Source organism: Dermacentor andersoni, chromosome 1 (genome assembly GCF_023375885.2).
Source record: "Dermacentor andersoni chromosome 1, qqDerAnde1_hic_scaffold, whole genome shotgun sequence".
Lineage (NCBI taxonomy): Eukaryota > Metazoa > Arthropoda > Arachnida > Ixodida > Ixodidae > Dermacentor > Dermacentor andersoni.
This window is the reverse complement of record NC_092814.1, coordinates 56,773,126-56,800,420: the sequence shown is the minus strand read 5'-3', so window position 1 is coordinate 56,800,420 and position 27,295 is coordinate 56,773,126. Positions and strand designations below refer to the sequence as shown.

The 27,295-nt window shown below is 41.3% G+C and overlaps 1 protein-coding gene across 3 annotated transcripts in view; it reads left to right on the top strand.

Annotated features, from left to right (window-relative positions):
• Positions 1-27,295, top strand: part of mbc (dedicator of cytokinesis protein myoblast city) — a 107,943-nt gene that overhangs the window by 54,749 nt on the left and 25,899 nt on the right. For 2 of the 3 annotated variants that reach the window (XM_050190918.3, XM_050190916.3), the window contains exons 30-39: positions 1,671-1,876; positions 5,744-5,829; positions 5,926-6,082; positions 8,099-8,551; positions 12,773-13,000; positions 13,576-13,914; positions 15,055-15,138; positions 15,689-15,820; positions 18,122-18,240; positions 25,493-25,522. In XM_050190918.3, coding sequence (XP_050046875.1) covers positions 1,671-1,876; positions 5,744-5,829; positions 5,926-6,082; positions 8,099-8,551; positions 12,773-13,000; positions 13,576-13,914; positions 15,055-15,138; positions 15,689-15,820; positions 18,122-18,240; positions 25,493-25,522 — 1,834 coding nt within the window. The remainder of the gene's footprint in view (positions 1-1,670; positions 1,877-5,743; positions 5,830-5,925; positions 6,083-8,098; positions 8,552-12,772; positions 13,001-13,575; positions 13,915-15,054; positions 15,139-15,688; positions 15,821-18,121; positions 18,241-25,492; positions 25,523-27,295) is intronic. The other variant, XM_050190917.3, reaches the window with a different exon arrangement.

Here is a 27,295-nt window from a genome sequence, read left to right as displayed (position 1 = left end):
GATTCACTTTTTATATGTGAACCTGATTCACTTTTCATATTTATTTCACACATACGCACGCGGACATATTTGTGAAAAGGAGAAGAGGCTGTGCATGTGAAATGTACGTGAATAAACGCGCGTATGAAGAGGCTTCACACAGACAGAGGTGAAATCCAGGTTGGTAGGCTAGTAGTGCTTTAGTACTAAAATGAACCAGTGAAAGTGTAATGCAAAAAAAAAAAAAAAATTGGGGACATACTATAATGATAAATTGGTAGCACAATGCCAAGAGAAGTAAAAAAAAATGGTCAGCACATTATACAAGCTGCTGCTTAACACTTCAGTTTGGTTGAGGTGATGGTAACAGCTGCCTATAGTGATTAAGTGAAAGTGAATACTGTTTGTCACAACGTCTTTGTGTCATAATTTGTAGGGGAATCTTTACTTGTTTGAAGCCATCAAGAATTCAGGAAGGATTGCATGTTTTAAGTTGCCACATCCTGTAATATTTATGTGCTTGACTTCAGAGCAAAGGAGTAATGTTACTCAAAAAGAAAATTTTTATACACCCATAGAAATAGTACAAAAGGAAGACTGTTTTTGTTTATTGTGTTTGATCACACCTGTGTGGATGGTTTAAGATTTTATGATTAATAATTATTTATCACACATTGCGCCATGCAAGGGTGTTGAGAACAGTCAAGAATTAAATGTGCAAGTAATATGAAGCACTTCATTGTTGAAAAAAAGAAAAAGAAAGAAGCTCCTTCCAAGCAATGTGCATGTACCTGAAAGCACGGCTGTTTTCATGTGAGCCTATTCTCACTGAGAATGCCTGAATTTTTTTATTGTGCAGTTAACTGGCATGGCTCTAGCCATCTTACTTGAAGAGCTCAAGCTCACTACTGTTTTGGTGAATGCGGGGAAACATAATAGTGAAGTCCTACACTACAAAAAAGGCATCTAGCATCGTAGAATTGCATATAATATCAGTTGGACACCCGTCCTGCAATTTCTTAGCTGAGATTTGATGAACTGTGTGGACTCAAGCCCTAGTCTATTGAAGAGCTATTTGTGCAAAGATAGTGGATGAATTTTGAGCATTCCTGTCACTGTATCAGAGGAGAGCCTTTAACTCGCAGCTCCTGCAATGCATTCGTAGCAGCCATTCTATGTAGTCCATCACAGGAAATGGCAATGCAAACTGACAGTGTAAAATGTTATCACTGCTTCCCTTTTCCGCTTATCTTTAAATATGGAAAAAGAATGAAACTAGGAAACAATGAAGGGAAATTGTTCTGCTGGGGCATCTTGGTTTTTATTCTCTTATCCTAGGCAGTTTAGAATTTCTAATGAAAGAAAAATCATTGATTAGGGTTGCCAAGGTTTCATTCATACGAACAATGTTTGTAGTATTAGAGACTAAAATGTGCAGTCTCCTGAGGACATTGTGCATTTTCAGCCTTTTGACTGCATAAGCAGAAAGTTTCCACATTAACAAATTGTAAACACATTGGACAAACTTCATTTCCAAGAAAGCTGTCATAATTCAAGTAATCCATAATAAACAAGGGTCATAATAATGATGCATGAGTGTAATGATAATGACCAAATTGTGAAAAAACATATGATGACAGAGTGGCATTTGTGATAGCTTAATTGTTTCTGTGTTGGTGCAAAATGTGCAGGCCAAAACAAGATCCACTTTGTGCCCGGTATGGTGGGTCCATTTCTTGAGATGACCATGATTCCTGAAGTGGAGCTGCGAAAAGCTACCATTCCCATCTTTTTTGACATGATGCAATGCGAGTTCTACTCCCCACGCAAGTCGGCCTCCATCCACCAAGATGACTGCTATGTGCACAACCTTGAGATCAAGGGAAACTTCCAAGAGGTGGATTCTTTTCCTTGCTACTATGCAACCAATCACTATACTCCTGCTCATTTCTTATTAAGAAAAAAGGAAGTCTCTAAATATACATTGCATGTATCTGGTAAATCTTAGATATGGTGAATCCATAGGGTGAAACCTATTCTGCAAAACCGCATCCTGTGAAGCTTCACACTACCTTCAGGCTGGTTAGAATACGTACAGCACTGTCCAGCATATACACATACTGTGCCGTCATCACATCTGCTAGGTGGGGTTCAGCATAAACATAAGAGAGAATCTACATGCAGTAGCTCACATAGATGGCAATCAGTGCCAACGTAGCTGTGGGCTTGCTTTTCTAACGAAAGAGGCGTCTAGAAGTGGCTGTAGGTGTTAAATATGTTATAGGTGGAAGGTTAGAGGAGAATGTATGTAAAGCACACAAGAAATGTGCCTTCAGAAATGCCAAAAGTAACGAAATAATGTAGCAGAAATCTCGAAAGTTTGCAGTGAGTGAGTAATATAGCAAGTACAGAAGTGCCACCATGTAGCTCACTGTTGGCGTTGTGGTAGAATCGGTTGTTACTCTGTGATACCCAGGTTTCATTTTTTTTTAGATGCTCTACAGCAGTTTGTCAGACGTGGATAAAACCTTTTTTGCTGCTTACATATGACAATGACAAGATGACAGCAAGCAGCATGTCCCAACTACCACTCAACAACCACATCTATTGGACCATCGGGTCACGCATTTAAGTATATTTATTGCTCTGTTTGTAGAGTATCTTCATTCTGCCGCTGCGCATGCTCCCTAGCACATGTAAAAAAACACGTGATATGACAGCCTGGTTGATGTGGCTGTCAAGCTGGTGTGAGGGTGCACTGCTTGCTGTCATCTCGCTCTTGTCGGGTGTAAGTAGCAAAAGTGGGTTTCGCAAGGTCAGGTGAACTATTGCAGAGAGAGAGAGAGAGAGAGAGAAAAGAAGAAAAAAGAAAAGAAACAAAAATTGTATTTTGCTGACATCGAGCTCCATTACCCTAGCGTCACAATAGAAGATTCTACCACAATGCTTAAAACAGGTAACTTCCAATGATTTTTGTGCTCGTAATAATAGCCACTGACTGCAAACTGTTGAAGCATGTGCTGCATGACTTTTGTTGATTTCGGCATTTTCGAAGGCCCATTCTTGTGCACTTTATGTATGTTCTGCTCTAACATTTTATTTATGGCACATGGAATGCCTATAGCAACTTCCAAACATCTGTTAAAAAGCACGATGCCCTATATAACGCCAACCCGCTGTGGTGGCATAGTGGCTATGGTGTTGCGCTTTTAAGCCCGAGTGCAGGATCAAAACCCAGGCTTGGCGGCCACATTTCGATTGGGGTGAAGTGCAGAAACGTCTGTGTACCATGCATTGGGTGCACTTTACAGAAACCCAGGTGGTCAACATTAACCCAAAGTCCCCCACTATGGCATTACTCATAATGAATTGTAGTTTTGGCACCTAAAACCCCAGAATTTCATTTAATGTAATATTACGCTGTAAGGATTACTCACACCTGTTCGCGAATGACAGCTCAAAGCTACTTGAGCAGTTAGCAGAGCTAACTGTTTGATGAGGAGTTACGCTTTGCTGCTTCAGGTTAGTTAAAATTTCTGTTAATTTGTGCATCACAGTTTTGCCTTCTGCATGTTAGTAATTGCAAAATATGCAGTCAACAGGCAAGAGCTGCAACATGGATGCATTTCCACCAATCAATCAAGTGGATAGGTAGCTGAGTGTAATTGCATCTGTGGTCATTTTTGAGAAGCACACAATGTCATAATGTCGCATCGAGAGGCAGTGAATGGATGAATGTTCGTTCTGTGAAAGCACACATAATTGCTGTGGAAGCTGGTGTGGCAGCTGTTGCAGCACTGATGAGTGCGCCAATCTGTCGCACTGCGCTCACTCAGCAGTGCTCCTCCGCAACACAAAGAATAGGAACATTGACACGAGGGAAGTGCATAATTAGCTATTCCACATGCTTTTGCTCAACATATCTTAACATGAAACCTGCCGAAATCAACGAGATAAAGTGGACGTAAACAAACTGCCAGATCTGTTTAACGTGCCTGTAAAAAAAAAAAAAAAAAAGTTGAAGGCATATGTCGGGTGTACTTTTAGCCACAGCCTCAAGAAAGGGGGGGAATGGGTGAGGGGGCAGAGCTGTCATTTTAGAATTGTTGCTTCTAGGGATCTCACATTTTTGTGCACCCACCATGGTAGCTCAATGACTATGACGTTTTGCATTAAACATGTTGTAGGTTCAATGCCCAGATGTGTAGTCACATATCAATGGGGGTGAAATTCAAAAAGTTAGTGCGCTTAGATATAGGTGCACATTAAAGTACACCAGGTGCTCAAACTGGAGCCCTCCACTATGCTGTCCCTCATAGCCGTAGTATTGCTTGGGCCGTTAAGCCCCATCAGTCAATCAACCAATCAGTCAGTCAGTCACTTTTTATGTGCATTGATTAGATTAACATTGGGAGGGAACACAACACAGCTTTTTAGTTGGTGCACTTTTCATCAGCATTATTTTCACATTGTGTCATTGCACAATACATTGGCAGAATTGGTAGTATAAGTCATCCTACTGAAAGGCAAGCATGCAAACAAGGGCTCAAGAAGAAACAAGAAAGACAAGATAAATGGCAATTATCAACTGAAAGGTTGCACAATGGTAGAAAAGAAGTAACACACAAAACTTCTCTGCACATGCTCAAGGGAAGGCAGCGCCAACCCGTCAATCATGGACACGTGTGGGCACTCGCAAAATATAACTGCTTAGGCATCACAACTCTTCGTGCAAAATAATCAACAGCCGATTTACGTGTGCATTACCACCAATCAATAATATGCCAATCAATAATATGCATTACCGCTATCAATAATATGCCAAGCCTTGACCATGAGGGGAATTTTCTTGCTGTGATGTCTGCACTAAACTAGACTGTCTGCAAACTTTGGAGGGCACTTGCAATCGCGACAGTGGAACGAAACGTTGGACAGTGTTCTACTGGTCAACAAACGTTTATGCTGAGTTCATCTCCAATTGATATGACTTGTCTGCCCTACGTAAAAGTGACTGCAGCTAAAAGGAACTTCATAAACTACACCTATTCAGCATTCTGCGAACTGTTGGTGTGCTTTACATTACATTTGTCAGGTCTTTTCTTGCAGTTCAATTGGTCTTTCTTTACGTGGTGGTGCATATCTTTCCTAACTTATTATCAGCTGTAAACACAATGTTAACGTCACATCAGCTCCCTAGTAGAAGTGTTCTAATCGCAAGAAGAGGCCTTCATGCAGTGAGGCATTGTGTCCCAAATGCCACATCATGTGAAAGTGACCATTCTGGAATGCGGCATAATGGTTTGAATCATATCTAGTAGGAGTTCAGCTAACATCCGTTTTGGGAAATGTATGTGCTTAATTTACATTGTGTTGAACGTCACAAAATATTTGGATGTTAAGTTTTGTAAGGCAATATTACCTAAATGCTGCCTAACTAGTGCTTCATTTTTTACTTCTTTAGTCTTAGATTAAGGCATTCTATCAAATGAAAAGAAAATGAGGACAATATTGTGTATATATAATGAATTTTGAAATCAGATTATATATCTATGGAACATTTTTAAGGTTTGTAGTAAAATTGTAATTTTTGACAGTGGAGACCTCTTTGAATAGTGCAGTGTGACAGACTTGCTTTATAGAAATCACCTTATTTTTTATTATCATTTTCTCCACCAATAATGTAAAGATTTTCTTGCTAGGGTTGTGCCATGATTTATAAAGATAGAAATGTTCCATTTTCCTGTTTGCTTGTTCCTCTCTGCAGTTTGAAAATGAAATGATCACTAAGCTAGACGTTCTAGTCGAAGGTGGGCGAGGAGACCAGCAGTATCAAGAACTTCTTCAGCAAATGTATGTTTGCTCTCTCTGAGCATAACATTTCATAACATTTCTTTCTCAGTGGGCCTTGTGTACATTATTCATGCAATTATTTGGTATATTTTGCAGTCTGTATGACTTGTGTGAAAACCATGCTGCCCTTCATGATGCTGGAATCAGGTTTATCAAGACGGTGGTGCGACTGATGAAGCGTCTTTTGGAGTACCGCACCATCATCACAGATGAAAACAAAGAGAACCGCATGAGCTGCACTGTGAATTTGCTGGTAGGGACCCCTTTGAAGCTCACATTGTACAGCATTGCTTTCAGCTGTTTTGACACTTCATGGAACCTAAAAACTGAGTTGTGCAGCGGCGTAAACGTGCTATTACTGCAAGTGATACATGTTAATTGAAAATCAGTGCAATGAATCTTTGTTGAATTATTGGAAGTTTGAATTCATAGTCGGAAGCTTGAGCGATACACATATTGCATGCACCTGTTATACACAAAAGGCATGTTATGTTGACATTTTTTGATAGTAGGTCTATTAGTGATGCCCTACTTTATTGTTACACTACTCTTCAAGTCCAAATTAGAGCCCAATAATTAAAGTGCCGTCTGTTGCTTTACTAAGTGCAGCCATTCCTTATGTGTGCTAATGCCTTCTGATTTGTTGCTTGAGCCTGAATCCATATAGACTTAAGACAAGCAGCTGCCTCCTTGCCTAGCACACTTAAAATGTTCAGTATGAAGGACATGGAGTGAAGAGCAAGTGTCACTAAGTAGGGGAGGTTGGCATTACTTACCATAACTTGGTTGGCAGAAAATGCTAGTGATCTTAGCCCTTTGAGGGTCTAATTTTTTTGCAAGAACCTTGTCCCTGTGGTCAATCTTTTTCTTTTTATCTCAGTTTCCAGTAGTAGGAAATAATTGAAAGCGTATGAATAAACAAAAATTTATTGCAAACAATATTTTGTCTCAAGAAGGCTTTACTCACACCAACAGTATACATACAGGTATGCAGCACAGTAAGAGATTGAGAAAAATGTCTAACAAAATTTATGACTGTCAATTTGTTTTCCCAAAAACACGTTTCATCAGAAGAAGCACGTCAGAAACTAGCCAGGAGAAGAAGCACTTGAGCAGTCGCAGCGAGAACAGGCACCGTGCATGGCTATACCGATATCAGGACTGTGCACAACCCAGTGTGCGGGAATATGCGAACTGCAACTGAAAGGTGAACTGTAGCCGAAGGCCTAGAAAAAGGAAACTTATTAGTATCTCTGAACTTCGGCCAGAAACTTGACAGTTACCGAAAACATGATAGCAGCGACCGTAAAAAACGATGGGATCTCTCCCATGCATGCCTTTGAGGTAGCATACGACGCGTGTGCGACCATGTGAGCAAGTGCTTGGAGGTAAAAAAATCGAGTTGTGCACGCTGGTGAGTGGAAACGCAATTTCAGATGACTTTGGGCGGCTCCGTAGATCGCAGAACCTCTCAACAACCAGTAGTGTCGGATACGTGTGAAATATCAAACATAAGATCGGCGCCATACATGTATGACAAAAACCCTCAAAGGGTTAATAGATGTGGTCGATGACTGCCACCATCTCTTTCAAGAAATGTGTTATTTATTTATTATTATTTTTTTTTTCATTTTTGAAGAGATCTTTATTTGATGCCCCGGAGGGGAAGCAAGATAGGATCAGATACAATGTGTACGTGACTGAGTTTTAAATGCTGCCAGTCTATTAAAGTAACAAGTCACAGATACATCACACTTTCTAAAGTCTTTTGTGGCTGAATGTAAAACTTAACTATGATAATTTAGCACCATGTGAATGTCTATTAAAAGCTGCCTTCGGCAGGAGACACCGTGTTTCACAAGAGAGGAAGTGTGAATTATTTGAAAGTCACTGTTCTATTTTCTATGTTTATTAGGAAATTGGTTGAATTTACTGAAAGTACAGAATATTTGAGGCTTTATTGTCACAAGCTTAGTCTAGGATTTTTAGCTGTCCATATAAAAAGCACTTTGCAAAAAATAAAAAATAAAGAAAGAAAAAATATGTGGAATATGATTTCAAAGTAAACTGTTGTTTCAATTTGCTTGGATATTAATGATTATCGTGTCTAGAGCCACTTGACTCTGAAAGCCATTTTCAGCTCGGTCTGTCTTGTAAGAACTGTCATTTTTAAGGATTCATTGCTTGAAGTTTGTCTTAGTTGTGTGCCTTATTGCAGAAAGTGGTTTCAGGCACTTTATCTTGCAAACATTCAACTTATTTCTTGTAGGAGTTCTACCACGAGATCAACCGGCAAGAAATGTACATACGATACTTGCACAAGCTGTGTGACCTGCACCTGGAGTGTGACAACTACATAGAGGCAGCCTTTACACTGCAACTTCATGCCAAGCTACTGCGCTGGTCGGATGAGAGTTTACCGAGCCTGTTGCGCAGTGCCAAATATCCCCAGTGTGAGACCAACCGTGAGCTCAAGGAGCGCCTTTACCACGATATCCTTGACTACTTTGACAAGGGCAAGCTCTGGGAGGCCGGCATCACGCTGAGCAAGGAGCTGTTGGCACAGTACGAGAATGAGACATTTGACTATGCCCAGCTGAGCTCTCTGCATGCACGCATCGCCACCTTCTATGAGAACATCATGCGCCAACTACGACCAGAACCCGAGTACTTTCGAGTTGCTTACTATGGTCGCAATTTTCCAGCCTTTCTTCAGAACAAGGTGAGCTGCCTTTCTAGGAGCCGACTTCCACGTTGCTGAGAATTATTTCTGAATAAGAAGCACTTACTTTTTTAATAAATTTCATATAAAGATAGTATTTTATTGATATGCACCATCTATGTACCACTGCTTTCCCAGGCAGGGAATGTCAAGTAGCTTGATTGTGTGGGAACCTTCCACTTGTTACTACTTGTAAGTCACCATCAGGTTATTCACTACTGTTGAACCTCATTGTAACGAATTTGCATCTGACACAAAAATACCTTTGTTATATCTAATATCCATTTTAAGCATACACGCTAATGCTAGTATTTCCAGCAAAAAAAAAATCGCGATCAAGTCTTTGCGAAAGAAACACAAGCGTGCTGCCTCCATCAGGCCAACAAAGGGCCTCCTGTGGATTTTGATGGCCCGTTGGCAGCTTGTCGTGCCAATGCATGGCACAGAAATAACAATAAAATAAATACACACACTTTGCGCTGTCACTCATACGCAACCGTGCAATCACTGTGATCGCCAGGGATCGCAACGTTGGCTTGTCAGCTGTGGTCCAACCAAGCCAAGTTGCAGGCCAAGATATGCATGCACATCCAGAATGGGCCATTTCAACAGAAGGGCCATGCACTTAAGTTGCACTAGCTAACTATAGTCTTGTAGTAGCGCAACTATCGCCTCCAAAGCCGGTGATGAAGAAGAGGGCTCGCATATAGTAGCGCAAGAATAGAACACGCTAGGCTTGCTTGACCTGAGCCGCCGCGGTGTCGGCCACTCCCAAGATCCCGCTGCACCATGGCTGGCTGGCCTAAATAAACCGTGGCTACGGCGGCTACCTCTTTGTGCCGCCTCCCACTGTCTCAGCTTTGCTACTATGACTGTTTATCTAGCCTGTGCGTATGATCTCACGCTCGATTGCCAATGGGGTCTACTGGTGAGAACATATTTTAGAGAACTTCTTCGGCAGCCACTCTGCCAGCTGTCAGCAACTTTTCATCAAGGCTGTGCTGCTTTGGCCATTAGGCCTAATTATTAATCATTGCTGCTTGCACAGCAGTTGGCAGTCGAAGTTGCGGTTTAGCGGCAACTTTGTTCATGGCCACGAAGTTTACGGCTTAGTGCATACGCAAAAGACAAAAGACAGTCTTTTGCGTATGCACTGTGACACCTATGATGATAATAATAAAGAAAGAGAGACGGAAAGTTCACTGGAATGGAAAGGAAACGGTAAAAAGCACATTAAAAAAAAAGGCATGGCATATGTTCATGCTTCTGTAGCGCCAGACAATGAATATTGTACTGGATTAAGAAAAAGAAGCAGCTGGTAATTGCTCGCTTAGAAAACTGATAAACATACAGTGCGATGCAACTTGAGAAATAATGATAGTGAAGCTTCCAAGACTTTAGAAGAAAAGGAAAAGAAAAGACTGAATCGTCGTGACGGCACATCACAAGTCACCGTAGGCATTGAAGTCCCTAGCTATAATGAAATTATTTTGTAGCAGCTGTGATAGTGTCCATGCAACTATGGTTGCTTGCGTACTGTCAAATGCTCATATGCTGCAGCATAAAGCTCACGGCACAGTGCGAAAATGCGCTCGTAGTGAAAGCGAAACTGTGCGCAGACATGCCTGCAGAAGCATAGTCGGTCACCACGAACCCGTGCGATCGCTGCATTGAAGCTTCATTCTGTTGTGCTCCATTTAGTTACACAGACAGCCCTCTATAAGAACATATTTCACATAGTTTTCTCTCAGCAATTGCCTACCTTTCACGCAAGAAACCGGTTCGGAGGAATTGATCACGGCGACCACGCACAGTGTCCCAGCTTACTGTACGTAGTAGGTAAAGGGATAGCGTCTGTAAACCATTCTGTGCTTTCTGTTTGTGCAAGGTTATTATTTTAAAGGGGCCCTGAACCACTTTTTATCGAAGTGGAGAAAGACATTTGAAGTGAAGATAGGCTATTTCAGAACCACTTTGCCGCAAAAAATACTTCAATGCGTTCAGCAGAAGCGGAGTTATCGGCAATCAAAGACGGCCTCAGCTGTGCTCCCCTTCCTCCTCCAATATCTTGCACTGCGAAGGCTATGGCGGAGATGTCATGGTGGCGCGCAGTTCAAATTTCCGATTTGGTGACTACGCTGTGCTAAACGTAAGCCAAACGTGGCTGTCCTCAGAGAGCCGCAGTGCGCTTAGCCACTGGACTCATGGCGGCACCTCGTGGCGGCCGCGGTGTAGCCGAGCGCAGCAACCAATAGCAGCCGCGTATTGAAGTGTGCTTTATGATGAAATAGAGCACACAGAAGAGAGCAAGGATCATGGGGTTATTGAAACGAGAACGTTTGAGAGAAAGGTGACTTCGCGCTCCGCTTGCAAGCTCCACGCACCGCGTACGACAGCAGAACTTGGCTGAGATGTTCACAACAGCGTATGCTACCCGCGGTCTATGTTATCTCACCAACCCCGAGGGGTGGTTCAGGGCCCCTTTAAAAGTAGAATACTTCTGTCATTTCAAGAGTACTTGCAAAAATGTCCAGGAGGGCTCCTGCATAGAATCTTTATTTAGCGCTGATAGCCAAACCTATGGGGAGTACGCAGCGTTATCCCTCAGACTATGCAAGTGAGGCGCTTCCGACAGACGGTGACTCTGTAAGTCCTCGCCCCCAATACCGACATCGTTATAGTGATGGCCCCGTCGCTACAGTGCTGTTGTTAAAGTGACGGGCCCCGTCACTGTAGTGCTAATGTTAAAGTACCGGGCCCCGTCATTGTAGCCACTAGCAAAAATTTAACTTGTGATGCTTATGCATTAGCCCTTCGTTTCTCATGAGTATGTCACGTGAAAACATATATTACGGCCTCTTCTTTAAATGTATGCTTTTTAACAACTTAAGGTGTCATGTACAGTGCTATTAAAATTAATTTCCCACCTAGCCTACAATGTCTGTAATACAGTAACAACACTTGTACAGTGACAGCAACAATTTTTGCCATTAGTGAACAAACGATTAACTGCAGCCCTGAGAACTAAGCTGCAACATTGAGTTTAGGTTGATCAGAAAGATTATTTTTGTTGTGCTTAAATGGAGAGTGTAACATTGTGTAAAGCACTGCTTCATTTTAATATGTGTGAAGCACCAGCTTCACACTAAGGGTTGACTGGTGTACAGCTTGCGAAATAATGCTGTCTTCCTCATGCTGACATTGCACAATATCAGTCCATGTACAGTATTCAGTGTGCTATTTGCATGCAGTGTGATTTGCATGAAATCATTATTCCTGTTCATTGAGCTAATGCCTTAGTGTGGTGCTGCAAGCACTGGGCCACTTTGATTTGCAACGTTTGGGAAGTTCGTTGTCAACCAGATGGCAGCAGGAAAGTTAAGGGATAATGTTATAATCACATGAGCTGGAAACCTGAGGCAGCTCGATCTGTTGAGGGTGTAAGGTAGCCGGTGGTTGGCTTGCAGTTGTGCTCCCCTACTCAGAAGCATGCTTCCTCTTGCTATCACCTCTTGGTGATAACATTGCTATTTGCCTTGCTTTTTGAGCTCAATTCACCTCATGAGAATGATGACTGAATTGACAGTGAGTGTCATTTCTGCAGCTCTGTTTGAAACTTTGGGCTTATACAATAAATTAATTCTGTTGAGAATGCACCAATGTTCGAGTTGAGAAAGCTGTGTGCATAGTACTTATATTCATCGGCACAGTTGGCTATGTCAGAAGCAGATAATTAAAGATCCGTACAGTTGCCATGCTCGCAAGACTGCTTGCAGCATCGTATCACTTTTCACTGTTGCAAACAACTGGCTGTCAGAGCGAACAATGCATGTGTTGTTACGAGTGCAGTGCCAAGCAAAATAGATAGTAAATTCCTCTTCATTTAATGATGAAGACTTACTTTAAATAAGTAATTGGATGAAGCAGCTGTACTGGTACAAGCCAGTAGTAGTAGCTTCAGTAAACTGTGTTCTAGTTTTGCTGCTACATTGTATCTTGTTAGCCCAGTTCAGGTTCACTAGCACAGTTGTGCACTAATTGAACTGGCACTTCTCCACTGGTACCAACATGCAGCATAAGTACTGAGACAAACGTGTGCACACAAGGCTGCTACAGGCATGAAAAGGAAGGTGTGAAGGGGTTCATTTATCAAATGTGCAGTATAAGGTATTTTTTATCTGTATGAGCACTAAAGCTGTGCCTTGAACGCTTGCCTACTAGGTTTTTGTGTACAGAGGAAAAGAGTATGAGCGATTGAGTGACTTCAGCACCAGGCTGCTCAACCAATTTCCCAATGCCATGCTGCTGACCAAGCTGACTATTCCTGGCAAAGATGTCACTGAATCACAGTCCCAGTACCTTCAGATAAACAAGGTGGACCCTGTGATGAACAATCCCCAGCGCTTTCAGAATAAACCTGTCCATGAGCAAATTCTCAAGTACTACAGGGTGAGTGTGTTGTCAACTTCTGTCTTGAATTTGAAAGACATGTTGTATCTAGCTTATACTCTGTAATCAAAAATTATAATTTTGCAGAGAAGTGCATTTGTTGTAGTGCCATCTTTTGTCGTCAGGCTAAAGTACATAGGTTTTTTTGCTGCAACTTAGTCGTATAGATTTAAAAGTGTTTTTTTAAGCATATCTAGTAACTCCAAGTAATTATCTGTGTTACTGTTTTAAATGGGATTGTAGAAATTGAAAAAGTGAAAGGTGACGCAATGATGTGTACGTATTGAATGGCAGTACAACCTAAGGAAGGTTGCTTTCTATAGTTGCCAAAGTAGAAAATGCTAGTTGAACAGAAATGAAGGTGTATTTCTGTAAGAACTGTGGTCTCTAGAGAAGCAAGCTTGTTTACTTTGCACTCAGTATATTTCTAAATATTTTTTGTATTCTCAATTTTCTGCATTAGCATTCTCTTTTGTTTATTTACTTCTCTGTTGTTCTTATCATGTTCTTTGTAAAAAATAATAGTTACTGCCCTTCAAATGAAATGCAGATGTGTCTTTGGGTTTCTTATTCAGGTGAATGAGGTCAGCAAGTTTACCTATTCACGTCCCCTGCGGCGAGGCGAGAAAGACTCTGACAGTGACATTGGCAACATTTGGCTTGAGCGGACCACACTAGAAACTGCTTACATGCTTCCTGGTATCCTTCGCTGGTTTTCTGTGATCAAAGTTCAAACTGTTGAAGTCAGCCCACTACAGAATGCCATTGAGACTATGGAAGCCACCAACACCAAGATCAAGGACATAGTGCTGCAACACAGGGCAGACTCAAGCCTTGCCTTAAACCCATTGAGCATGCTGCTGGGAGGCATTGTGGACGCTGCAGTTAATGGAGGCATCGGCAACTATGAGAAGGTAAGAAGTTGGTACAGTTTTTGTGTTCTGCAGCTGCCTTTTGTTTTTCTGGCTTGCGTCAGATATAAAATGTCCCATGTATTGTAAAATCGTACTGTAGTAGGGAAGCGACCGTGATTTTCTTTTCCAATGCATTCATGGTACTTCTGATTCCATGTGCTTGTTTACTTAAAAAATTTGGAGGTTAACAAAGAAGCTTGAAAATAAGATAAGGACCATGCACTGAGCTATGGAACGAAGAAATGCTAAGCATAATGTTAAGAGACAGGAAAACAGCAGTGTGGATTAGAGAGCAGATGGGGGTAGCCAGTATTCTAGTTGGCATTAAGAAAAAAAAAATGGAGCTGGGCAGGTCATGACGCAGATAACTGGTGGTCTCTTACGTATTACAGAATGGGGTGTCAAAGGAGAAGGGAAGCACAGTTGAGGACGGCAACGAATCGCTTTTAAGTGGTGTGATGAAATTGGAAAATTTGGAGGGATAAGATGGAATCAGCTGGCACAACACAGGTTTAATTAAAAATCACTGGGAAATACCTTCATCCTGCAGTGGACATAAATAGGCTGCTGCTGCCGCTGCTGATAATGATATTGAGTGATTTTGCTTTGATGATTATAAAACTGTTGCATCCAATGTTGACATATTATGACTGTGCATATTTACATACGACTGTGCAAGTACATTTTTGTGTGCTTGCCTTAGTATTTTGTTTTCATGTTAGCCCTGTATCAAATTAATTTGAGCTGCAGTGTCTTTTCTTTTTCTTATGTGCACCACCATACTGGGCCTTTGGCTCTGGGTGAGTGCTTGTGAAAAAAATGGAATGAATGAACTTGATGCTAGGTTGCTGCATGCTAGTAATAAGTCAATTTTATGTTGATAGGATTACTTCATTATTGTGCAAGTTATATCATGATATGTTGTACCCAACTTGCTGGAACTGAAACACATATTTCTATAAAATTGTGTAAGAACTTGAAGGCTTTGCCTGTCTATAGCAGCGTGAAATGGCTTAGAAATGCATAATTCGTTTACTTCTTGTGTATACAATAGCATGTTTATAAGATGTAGAAAGCTGTGCTTTTCTTGCTTCTGGTAACGAGAAGAGTATAAAGTGACTATATTGATTTCCTTTTCAGGCATTCTTTACTCCAGAGTTTCTTGAAGCAAACAGGTCAAGTATTGATGGAATCAACAGGCTAAAGGAACTTATTGCCTGTCAGGTAAGAGAGGAGCAAGGAATATAAAATTATGAATGTGGTGATTGTTATGCTAGTCACAAGTTATGGTGGAGCCGTGGAAGTACCACTGTGGAAGCCTTATTGTGGTGTCAGCCAGATTATTATAACGCCAATGTAGTGCTCTTGCCAGTTGAAACAAATTATTAAAGTTAAAGACATCTTTACTCTTTCATTGTACGTGCTTACCAGAGTTCAGACTTGAAAAATTGTTTAATGGACATCTGTCACATAGCCGGTGACAAATAACATAATAGCTGAAAAAGCTGCACCTCTGTCAACAATGCACATTTAGTTCTGGTAGTTTTTGTTACTTCAAGCCTCTATCTTATTGTGAGCTTTTTTCTTGTTTAGTTATGTACAGAAAAAGTAGTTCAAAGTTGGATGTGAACAACCAGTGTTGTGGCTTCAGTGTTTTAGCCAACTTATTGTGTGCAGTCTTATTCACATAAATGCTAAAATAAGTGCACATTGTGTGATTTAGTGTTTGTTTCACCCTGACCATAGTTTTTCAAATAATGTATATTTCCTACAGATACCACTGCTGGAGGCTGGCATTGAAATCCATCGAGACAAGGCCCCAGAAAGCCTCCAGCCATACCATTCACACATGCAGGAAAAGTTTTTGAAACTGAAGGCACACATTGAAGAGAACTATGGCAAAGCAGTAAGTATGGTTTGAATGACTCATCTGCTTAGCTGTAAGTAGTAAGCCAGTTTTCGTTAAATACAGTCAAGCCTGGATATAGCATATACCTTCTTTGCACAAAATGTGTTTGCCATATCAGCAGTTTATTATATACAGGATGTCTCAGCTAACTTTAGCCAGAGTTTAAGAATATGTGAATGCCACGTAGCTGGATAAAGCCAAGGAAATGTTGTTCGCAGTCGCTTGGAGATACTCAGATTCCTTTTTAATTCTACCTAATTGCATAATTAGTCTTAATAATTAAACAACTTTTCAAATATTATAATTAGATGAAAAGTGTCACTGAGAAAATTGTAGAGCAACATGAAAAGCTCCTGATACAGCTTTCTGTTGCTCAATACGTGCTACATAAAAGTGTTTTTCTGAGCATGAAAGTAGCCCGTGAATAACACAAAATGCCTCGAGCAGCCAGTTGTGCAACAATTTTGTGTGCATTTGCGGGCTTCTTTCACACTCGGAAAAACACTTCTATGTAGCGTGTATTGAGCAACGGAAAGCTGTATCGGAAGTTTTTCATGTCGCTGTACAATTTTCTCATTGACACTTTTCTAATTATGATATTTGAGAAGTTGATTAATTAAGACTAATTATATCTTTAGGTGGAATGACAAAAATTATTTGAGTATCTCCAAGCGACGGCAAACATTACCTTTGTCCTGACCAGCTATATGATATTTGCATATTTTTAAACTCTGGCTAAAGTTAGCTGGAACACCCTGCATAGTTAAACTTTCCCTGAAAACGAGCGTTAAAGAGCAGAACAAGGCAGAAAATGGCACACCAAAAAAATGATGCGCACTGCTCTTATACGGCAAAAATCTGTGAATAAAGTAGCCTCCTCCCCGCTTAAAAAAAAAGAAAGAGAAAAATCAAGCCATACAGCTTGTGTGTAATGTCACAATTGCGGCAGCACTTGCATAAGTGAAAATTTGTAAAAATGAAAGAACTAATAAGAAAAAAAAAGTGCAGCACTGAACTGATTAACTCTGTTCATCTGGCATGCACCGTGGAGGTTTCTTGCTACCTTCTCACCTCCCCCGGCTCATCAAGATGCCACCATGCCACACTTTATTCCATTTATTGTAACCTGGTCATTAAAATATTTTACTCCCTCGTAGACTTGAACCCAAAAGCACTGAAATTTTGGCAAGCTTGTACATATTCATAAGATGCAGACAGAGGAGCAGAGAAATAATGTATTATATTTCATTCTCAAAAAAAAAAGTTTGTGTAAAATATGATTTATGATCAACCCATGCTATAGCAGCCATATTTTAGTCGGGCTAAGTAACCTGGGAACTGCTGGAGGAACCTGATAACAAGCCTAAAAGGTTTAAATTCTTCGTAGCTTCTTTCTTACTCCAGTTTCTTGCGACATACGTCATATTTTATTCTTCATCTTATAGTTATTTGTATTACCAACATAAATAACAGTGGTGTGCAGGGCTAAGCTAGTGCCCTTGCTTAGTTTCTTGTAGATTGATGCATTGCACTTCTGTTAGCTGTTAGAAAGCTAGGAGTCTTTGGCATTTATACCCACTATCTACCAGAGGTTTTCCGAAGTGTATCAAATTCAATCTCTGTCTAAGAAACACATTAGCAGGCTTTAGATTCAAATAGCATTTATTGGAGCTATGTTGCTGGACCTCCTACAAAGTTTATTTTAGCTAAATAGTTAAACAAACAATAATTAGGCTAATTAATGATTTAGCCTCTGCATTGCTATTATTGTCACCCAAGCACACCGTGTAGCCAATATCGTAGTCCTCCAAATCAGAATTCATAAGAAAGTCTTGAATTACTGTGTTATTAAGAAACCGTGTGGGCTTCTTGTGCCGCTCCACCATGTCTGAAAAGAAGAAACATGATCTCGTAGATAGACGTGAGAAATACAGACAGATACAAACTGGATAAGCTTTATTGCGATGCCTGTCTGGTACAAACAAAAGCTGTCATGTAATTTCAGTTTAACCAGAGGGGTTTCACATTCGCAAGTTAGGTACCTCGGGAAAGGCAAGAAGTGAGTGGAAATTGTCACGCAACTTTACTAAGGCATGGCTAGGGGTGTGCAGAGGCACCCAGACGAGCTGACTCTGGCTTGGCACTTGAAGGATCAAGCTGTACAGTTTTCCAAGGTTCCTTGAAGTTAATTTTAAAGGGTATCTGCTGTTAATCTCTGTGGTGGCAATACTGCAGACACTGTGCTAGCCTGTTTTTTGATTACTAGTTGCAAGCCTGAGCACTTGATTTTTTCCTCAGTCACCTCCTCCAGAGTTGATTGAGCACCCCATCCTCATCAGGCGATACAAGGTTGTCCCTGCACCTAATCCATCTTCACGGACAGAACGTACTGACAGCTCTGTTTTCGCGCCAGATAGGTAAGAAATGCTTCACTGCATAAGATATTATTCTTGGTAGTTAATACAGTTGAAGATCAATATAATGAAAGCATATATATTGAATTATCTGATAAAATGAAGTAAATCTAAAAAACAAATGTTGCCAACATCAGCTGGTAATGAATACATGCTTATAGGAAATATTGGATGTAGCAGGGATTTACTTGTTGTATGTGACTTCATTATAATGAATTTTGACTGTAGTTGTGTGCGTGTTTATAGAGGCAAGTTGTTTTGTTAGTTGCATTCTAGTCACCTCTTCAGTGGACACTCTTGACAGCATATTCCAGGGGCAGTTTGTGGAAGTAGCCAGGACGACTAAGCATATGCATTTAATACAATAGATTTTTTTGTAGCTTCTTATTATAAACAAATTGTTTTGTGTATTTTACGGGAGTGTAAGCCATTTTGAACTGCCAAAGGGTGTATTCAAGTGCAGTTTCACATTTTTGTAGTTTCACAATATGAGATCTTCTCAGAAAGTTTGCATTCTTTACGAATGCAGTGGAATCATGATGTAACAAAGTCATATTGTGCCGCTTCAAAACTTCATTGAAGTGATTATTTTCGGAAAGCGAGACTTTACTGTTTAAGTGGTCCGAAGAACTCAACAGCTTCTTAACTTTTAATGCACTTGTCGTCTCTAAAACCTTGTTCATAATTATTGAGGTATTTTTCTGTGTATTAGACAGGAACAAGAAAGTGGACACACACAGCACGGTGTGTCCACTTTCTTGCCCCCAACTAATAAGCTAAAAAATACCTCATAATGCAGAACCAATTAGCCCTACGATCAACCCTGTTAGTAAGCATTTATGAATCAAATCCTGCAAGAAACCAAGCTGACAACAATTTTATTATTGAGGGAGCCAACCCCACTGTACATTGCTGGCAGTCCACAGATTCACTTGGGGGCCTGTGGCCACACTGGAGCTTTTTCCTTTTGGCTTGTAGGTGCAGAGGCAGACTTTCTCCTAGTTTGCTGTAAATCAGCATGTCGCTTATAGGCTGCCACCAGCCGAGCACACACACACATATGCCCTGGCTGGCAAGTCTGCTGGCAAAAAATTTTTGTGGCAGCAATTTATGACAGCTGGCATGCCAGCTGTCATAAATTTTTTGGCTTCCACTGCTCAAACACAATGTCCCAAAGCTATTGCGAGACTCTTGGCAACGCGAGCACCATGTCAGTGACCAAAACTCACCCCCATGGTTTCGTGGTAGTAATACAATCAAGACTGCTTCACTATTAGGCCTAGTGGCAGAATACTGAGGAAGCACCTTGCTACGAAAAGTGTGGCTGATGCGTCATTTAGAAGAGCTCTATTTGTAATTCAGTAGCCTGTATGGCAGTAGAAAAACCAGGACATCGGAGTACTCCAAACAATCGAGTGACTTGGAAAACTCACCCACGTATTCTAGAACGTCCCTCCACTCGGCCCTCTACCTCTACTCAAGAATGAATGGCGGCATCGCCCTTCAAAAAAAAGTTCATGATCTTCCATGGCAGTTGTTAAGAAGTGTAGCGTCTCCATCAGTCAAAGGGTGTCGCTTTGCTCAACTCGGGGCAGTGGAGGAAGAACTTCGAGTCTAGAATAATTTGAGAATAGGGGGTCAGTCAGCTAGTGTGAGCATATTGTATACCAGCATAATTAGCAAAATGACAGCAAGCTGCGTCAGTGTATTGTGGTATAGTTACTTCATTTAATGCACACTGTATTTAACACGCACCTTATTTTCGAGATAAGAGGTCAGACAAATGTCACTTCCACATTTGGTAGCGTACAACCTTTAAGCTGAGTGAGGAATTCTGTTCTGAGGAAATCTGCTTGCATAAGCTGTGCAAAACAATGCCAGGTTGCAGGTTTTTGCATTCGAATCGGTGTTGGTCAGTCAGTTTTCACACAGATGTGTGTGTTTTCATCTCAGATTTTAGAATCACAAAAAAGAGAAAGAGAACTGTATAATGCTTGTGCTTCAGAACCCACTTTCCAATCAGCTTTTCAAAGCAGCGCGCTAGTCAAGCGACCAATTCAATCTGATGCAGAGTAAAAAAAATAGTTCAGTAGATTTGAAAATGTTTGCAAGGGCATCTCGGTAATGTATGGAGCTTACCTTCACCGTACGGAGCTGAGCACTAGCACTGCAGGTTTTATTTTTCAAATTACATGGCCTGATGCCATGTGTTAATCTTCAGTTTCATAAAAGTAATTTCATCCATGTTTAGTGCGTAATCTTTTCAAGTGTCATGTTGACACTTGCAGGTGCCACATTTGCACCTCAGAATTATAAAGCACAAAGAATACTAATCAATCACATTTAAAGTGTGTTGCCTACATTTTAAGACATTTCTGATGAGATGTGCACTGCAAAATCAATAAATGGGAAGTTAATTAGAAAAAACAAGGGAAGATGTAAATCTGAGTAATTTTTGATGGTACCAGTATTGTCATGTAAGCTCTCTCTTTATTGTTTCTTCCAGTAATGCATTACGTCAGGCAAATTCCTAAAATTGTTTTGTGTGTTCCAAGTACAGTGCATGCAAAAGGGTCAAATTTATCCCATATCTGACATTCATTTCTGGATTGAGGCACAGCGTTCATATTTGTAGGTACAGTAAAGCAATTGGGAAATTCACTAATTCATCTCTCTACTGTTATTGTCTGTCTTTAATGATGCTGAAGCTGGAATAAATGGATAAAGGTTACGTTTAAATAGACGGAATCGGCATCACTGCACATGTGCAGAAGCCATGCTCAGCTTGGGTTCATTTGTATGCTGAGCAGGTAGCACACACTAATGTTTGGTCTGCTATATGAAATGAATGTTTTTCTTATGTGAAATGCTTACAAATCTGTTTTACCTGCGCCCCTGCCATTTCTACAGCTAGGCTACATGGATAGCTGGACCTTAGCAAGAAATATTTCAATGCTAATTTGGCTAATTGCTTAAAATGTGCAAATAACTCTTTTCTTTTTTCATTATTCACTTTAATGTGCATGTTGAAATTGCAAAATTGAAGCCAAGCAGTAGTGAAGTTATGTCTGCTAGCAGAAATCTCAAGACTAGCACCACTTTTGAGATACCTATCCTCAAAATCTGCTAAAAGAAAATGCATCTGCGTTCCAGTTAAGATCATCCCGAACTGCTAGAGAAATGCTTTTGGGAAACCTAACTGGAATTCTGAGGCATTTTGTAACACGTTTTAAGGACAGGTAGTATCTCGAGAAAGTGGTGCGAGTTTAAAGATTCCTTCTAAGCAGGCAGGCTTCGGTACTGCTCAGCTTTAATTTTACAACTGCAACGTGTGGCCTAAAGGGCATGTTTAAAATTTTTAGGTAATTAGTGAAATCATCATTGAAAGTTTTCTTGCTGTTAACATCTGCCTAGCCTCATCGATTAGCTTTGAATATGGCAGGGGCCTAGAATAACTGTTTTTGCTTATAAGTGTTTAATGTAAAAAAAGAAATTTAGTATAAAACTGCCTAATGGGCTTGAAATTTGGTGGCATAGCACGTGGTTTGAACTGACACTACAAATAACCACATAAATATCAATTTTTTTTTTCTTTGTCGGTAGACAAGGTGTCCAAAAAGTTGATGGCTATTGTAAATTTCAAGAAAACTTTCGTATAGCACTTGTTCATTTTTGCAGTAACTCTGGTATCATGTTCGTAAGGTATCCGATTCATGCCTTAAGTTGACGTATGGTACACTGGTCGATTGGTTCAATAAATTTTTTTGCATTGTAATGCCCGTAACTGTATGGAGTGCCTATGGGAGAGGGGCTAACTGCCCAGCAGTGTCCCCGTCATGTCCATAAGTGTGTATGGAGTGCCCATGGGAGAGGGTCTAACTGCCCAGCAGTGTACCTAACCCTTGGCACCTTCACTGCCTCACATTAACCCCATACTATCTTGCAGGAGAGTTTCAGAGTGCCTCAAATGGAGTCATCTTTTGCTGAAATTAAGGCTTAGGAAGCCTGTGCTTACTATATAAGTACAATGCTATTAACCTTGCCGATGCTTATGATATTGTTCTAAATTACCATACTGAAGGTCTAAGGCGTAGCACACCCAACATTGGACATAAGAGCGACGCAGAACACACACACACATACACATGAACGAGAAGAAAGGGGGTTAACCGAGGGGCCCGATTTTTATTAGTCGTATCATCAGAAGCCAACAAACACTGACACCAAGGACAACATAGGGGAAATTACTTGTGCTCAATAAATGAAATAAAGGAACATTAAATTAATGGAAATGAAAGTGGATGAAAAAACAACTTGCCGCAGGTGGGGAACGATCCCACAACCTTCGCATTTCGCGTGCGATGCTCTACCAATTGAGCTACTGCGGTGCCGTTTCCCCATCCACTTTCTTGGGTATTTATGTTTTCTAGTAGAACCCTGGGAGTGTTAGCCAGTGCCACCACTCGCAGACGCAGGCATCACGAGAACGTGATCTTTTTGAGTGAAGGCAACCAGTGGTGTTAGGCTGCTGAGCACGAGGTCGCGGCATCGAATCCCGGCCACGGCGGCCGCATTTCGATGGGGGCGAAATGCGAAAACACCCGTGTACTTAGATTTAGGTGCACGTTAAAGAACCTCAGGTGGTCGAAATTTCCGGAGCCCTCCACTATGGCGTGCCTCATAATCAGAAAGTTGTTTTGGCACGTAAAACCCCATAATTTAATTTTAAGGCAACCAGTCAATAAACCCACACATGCTACTTGAAGGCATCAATGTTGCCGGATTCGAGACCCTCATTATGTAATAAACGAGAAGAAGAAGCCAACAAACACTGACATGAAGGACAACATAGGGGAAATTACTTGTGCGTAATAAACGAAATGAAGAAACGATAAATTAACCCTTTGAGGGTCGAATTATTTTGAAGAAAACTTTCCCGGGTGGTCAAATTATTTTATTGCGGATATTGAATGTACAAGATGTATAAAGTCGGGAATAAATAGTAAAAAAAATTAGGGAACAGTATTTTGGTGTCGGCATCACTCAGAACTGCAATATGTTCAATAGTATTTTAGAGTGTGGTACTCCTTGAAACACGAGTCTCCGCGCAGCCGCAGAGAGCGAGAATACCTCATGAGCGGCGGTGATAAACGAGCTAAGAGCCGTGCCAATCAAGATAGAAATCAACTTCCGCCGCCCCCGCGATAGCGTGCCGACAAAGATAAAAATCACGTTTCACGCGCCTCCGTTGCGGCGGAACCGAAACCGCGAAAGCGCGTTGCCGCTGAGAGCGAGAATACCTCGCGAGCGGCGGTTATAAACAAGCTAAGAGCAGCGCCAATCAAGATAGAAATCAACTTCCACAGCATTTGCAAGAGAGTGCCGACAAAGAGAAAAATTACGTTTCGCGCGCCTCCGTTGCGATCACGCGGCGAAACCGAAACCGCAAAAGGGGTGTGGCCGCAGTCTGCGCGACGCGCTGAAGCTTGAAGTCAGTTCTGTTTATCTCCCCAAGAAGGTAGCACAAATTTCAAACGCTTCTTGTAAGACCTAAGAGGTGGCAGCACCTCCCAGTAAGCGTGCATCGTCATTATGGCGCGAAATTTCAAACGGAGGGTCGAAACCGTACCCGTACGGCAAAGACCTTGCGGGACAGAAAACCGCCGCCGTACATGTACGGCAAAAACCGTCAAAGGGTTAATGGGTACGATGCTCTACCACTTGAGCTACCGCGGGGCCATTTCCCCATCCACTTTCTTGGGTATTTATGTTTCCACTTAGTAGAACCCTGGGAGTGTTAGCTAGCACTGCCATCTGCCGCCAAGGCAGATGTGGAACATCCCTTCTGCCTTTGGGGATGATATAGTAATTTAAGGATGTTGCTAGTTTGATAAAAAATTATTGGTTTGTATACAACACTTGCACATTTAATTTCCAGTAATAACTGAGCTTCTGACCCGGACAGCAGGTGGTTTAGTTTTATCTACATTGTTTTATTTATTTTTTGTCGCCAGGTTGTGCACCATACGTTAAGCAATCAAAGCGGTTCTCTGTATGTAGGCCGCGGCTCTAATAGGGTTTCGTTTAGCTGTGGCTGAGCTTTTTATGGTGGATGACTGCGATTAGAGTTCCGTCTGCACATCCCACAACTTCGAGAATCTTGCCACGTCAAGGAAGTGTTCTTGACTGCGGCTTTCTCCTGCAACGTGGAGAGAAATCATATACCCCTTTTTCTTTTCCCTCAACCGTAAGGACCCTAGCGACGACGGTAATGATGTGACTGACTGACGGTTGCGACAACCCAATAGCTTCTACATTCCAGATGCACTGCTAAAAACGAACCATAGGAAAAAGAAAGAAAAAGCACGCACAGCATTTATGTCGCAGCGTCAACACTACTAAATCTTGTGGTCTGCAATATTCTAGCTCGTCGCAAATCCATCGCATTGTGTTTTTTGGGTGCCTAAAATACCTTCGGAACTCACCTACGCTCATGTCGAACACGCGTCGTGCCATTGCCTCACGTCACTTCGTTGTCTTTAGCCAACGCTCGCCAATTACACAGCCAAAGAAGCCATTATCGGTGCCCCTCTCGTTGCGCCGGCCATCACGAGACTAGCAGATGACCAGGGTTGCCCTAGCAACCCACAATATCATGCTCGCGACCGCGCGCGACCCTCGATCGAACCATTTCTCCGTGGTTCCTCTCGTAGCAGATGACGAGTTCCTTTTCAGATGATTGACAGCCTGTGTGACGACAACAAAATTTGTTGTCACGTCCACCAAGCATTACAACAATGAAGCGCCCACCAATGGTGTTGGGGAAAGCAAATCGGTTCCTAAGGGAACCGTTACAGAATATGGCCCATTTATTCTGTGCCACTCTTGTGTCCAGTGGTGGGTGCACTAGTCCTAAGGCCTTCAGTATGGCATACCAGCAAGCCCAACTTGCAACCTTAGCCAAATTACCACTCCTTCATAGTCCTCTATGAGGCACGGGATGCTCTCTCTCTCTCTCTCTTCTCTCTCTCTCTCCTTTTTTTCTTTTCATTTTACGCAATTGATGGTCAATGGTGCAGGTCGTTCAAATGATTATTTTCATGAGCTAATTGAAGGCTGACAGCTATTGCTTGAATGTGACTTGTTAAAGGCTTGTTTGTTATTATATTTTGCATATGATGCTTTTAAAGTGGCTTCACTGTCTTATTCTCATTTACTAACAAATTTGTTTTTCTTTCTTTCTTTTTTTTTTTAGCAGTAACAGGAAAACAGCCTCTGTGACCAGGTACTACATATTTTATCTTATTATTGCTTGCAGCTCTAAAGATTTTCTCTATTAGGCTGGTTTTGGGCCTCTGAGTGTGTTAGGCATTTGATTTTGGTCTACATATACATATGAATTGCTTACATACATACATCCAATTGGCATGAAAAGTTGGTGAATCATGGGATCTGCAAAAAAAAATAGAAAATTTAACGGTAGACCTCTGCCTGTTTGCAAACGGCATGATGTCACTGCTAGTGCCACTCCCATCTGCTGCACCTCTGAAGTGGGCGCTGGTTGGCAAAAGACATTCAGCTGGCTGAATCTCTCTGTATGAGAGTGTTGCTTGTATCTAAATTGCTGCATATTGCTATTTTTTGAAGTGACAGCACCTGCGAATTGTGCTTGGGAAGTAACCGTCCTCATTTTACTTGCACAACAACGCATTGCTGTCCAGTGCGTGGTTCGTTTAAGTCAGCATATGGTGATTTCATAAGAATGCCTCTTCCATAGATCAAAAAGTAAAAAAAAATTTCTCTTCTAAAGCTACCACAGAAGATGCACATTTTCACTGTGTCAAAACAACACTTCATTTAAATGGCTGGTCTTTGGGAAAGACGTTTGCATTCCATTAACATGAAGATACTTAAGTTACGTCCCATTTACACTGCAGTATTAAAAGGTGCATAAGATTAACTTTGTCTGCAATTATCAGCCATACCCTTCATGGCGGCTCAGTGGATCCATACCCAGCAGCGGTGTTTTAATCCCGATCAGGTTGGAATCCTGGTTTAAGTGCATGGTAAGAAACCTCAATGTTAAAATTCATCTGGAGCCCCCCCCCCCCCCAAATATTCTACATAAGCTACTGTAGAGCTTAGGGCTGTTAAGCACCATAATTTAAATGACTTGAACTATTATCCATTGTCATGCGAGTACACAAAACATACATTAATACATAATCCATTGCACCGTAACTTCGCTGTGCCTAATGCCTCCAACATGTCTGCTGCCTCCCTTTGCTACTTTCAACTTGTGATCACATAGCAGAGTGTGGGTGTAGGCCAGTTGGTAATTCATAATTTTGGGAAGTTGCAGCAAGTAAAACATGAGACTTGAAGGAAGGGACACAAAGCGGTTGATCACAGTTTAAGGTTCCTGCCGTAAAAGTAAGTATAACAATAAAGGAAACAAGAAAGTTCACTGTTTTACTGAAGACCCATGAGAGATTTGCAGTTAAACATGATAATTTATTTCAGTGGGTCTCTTATGCATTCCCCATGGCGAAGCGTACGCTTTTCTAGCACTGATAAAAACATGCTAGGAGCTCATTCACAGTCATACTTTCCAGCCGATAAATTACACTGATACGAAATTTTTTTTCTGGGCACAGTGCAGATGGCATCCAGGTATATGCACTCGCAGATCGTCGTATCTCATTCATTCTTACCTACACACAAATTACAGCCCTTGAAGTTGTGTCAACGTCTAATCACTGTGAATGGCCCTATTACATGAAATGCATGTAAACATTTTCGCAAGCGAGACCCATTGCTAATAAATCACACAGTACGCCATGCACACACAATGTGGTGCATTTCCTTACACAAAGATGAAGCGATATCACCGCTGTTTTTCGCTGCACACTTTATTACGCCACAACAAACGTGCCGCCTTTCCACAGAAAAGCCGTTGCCGCTGCTCTTTATTATAGTCAATCACAGACCAACACATGGTTCACTTCCACAAGTAAAAAAGCTAGCATTGTCAGTTTTGCATGCAGTTTTCGTCGCA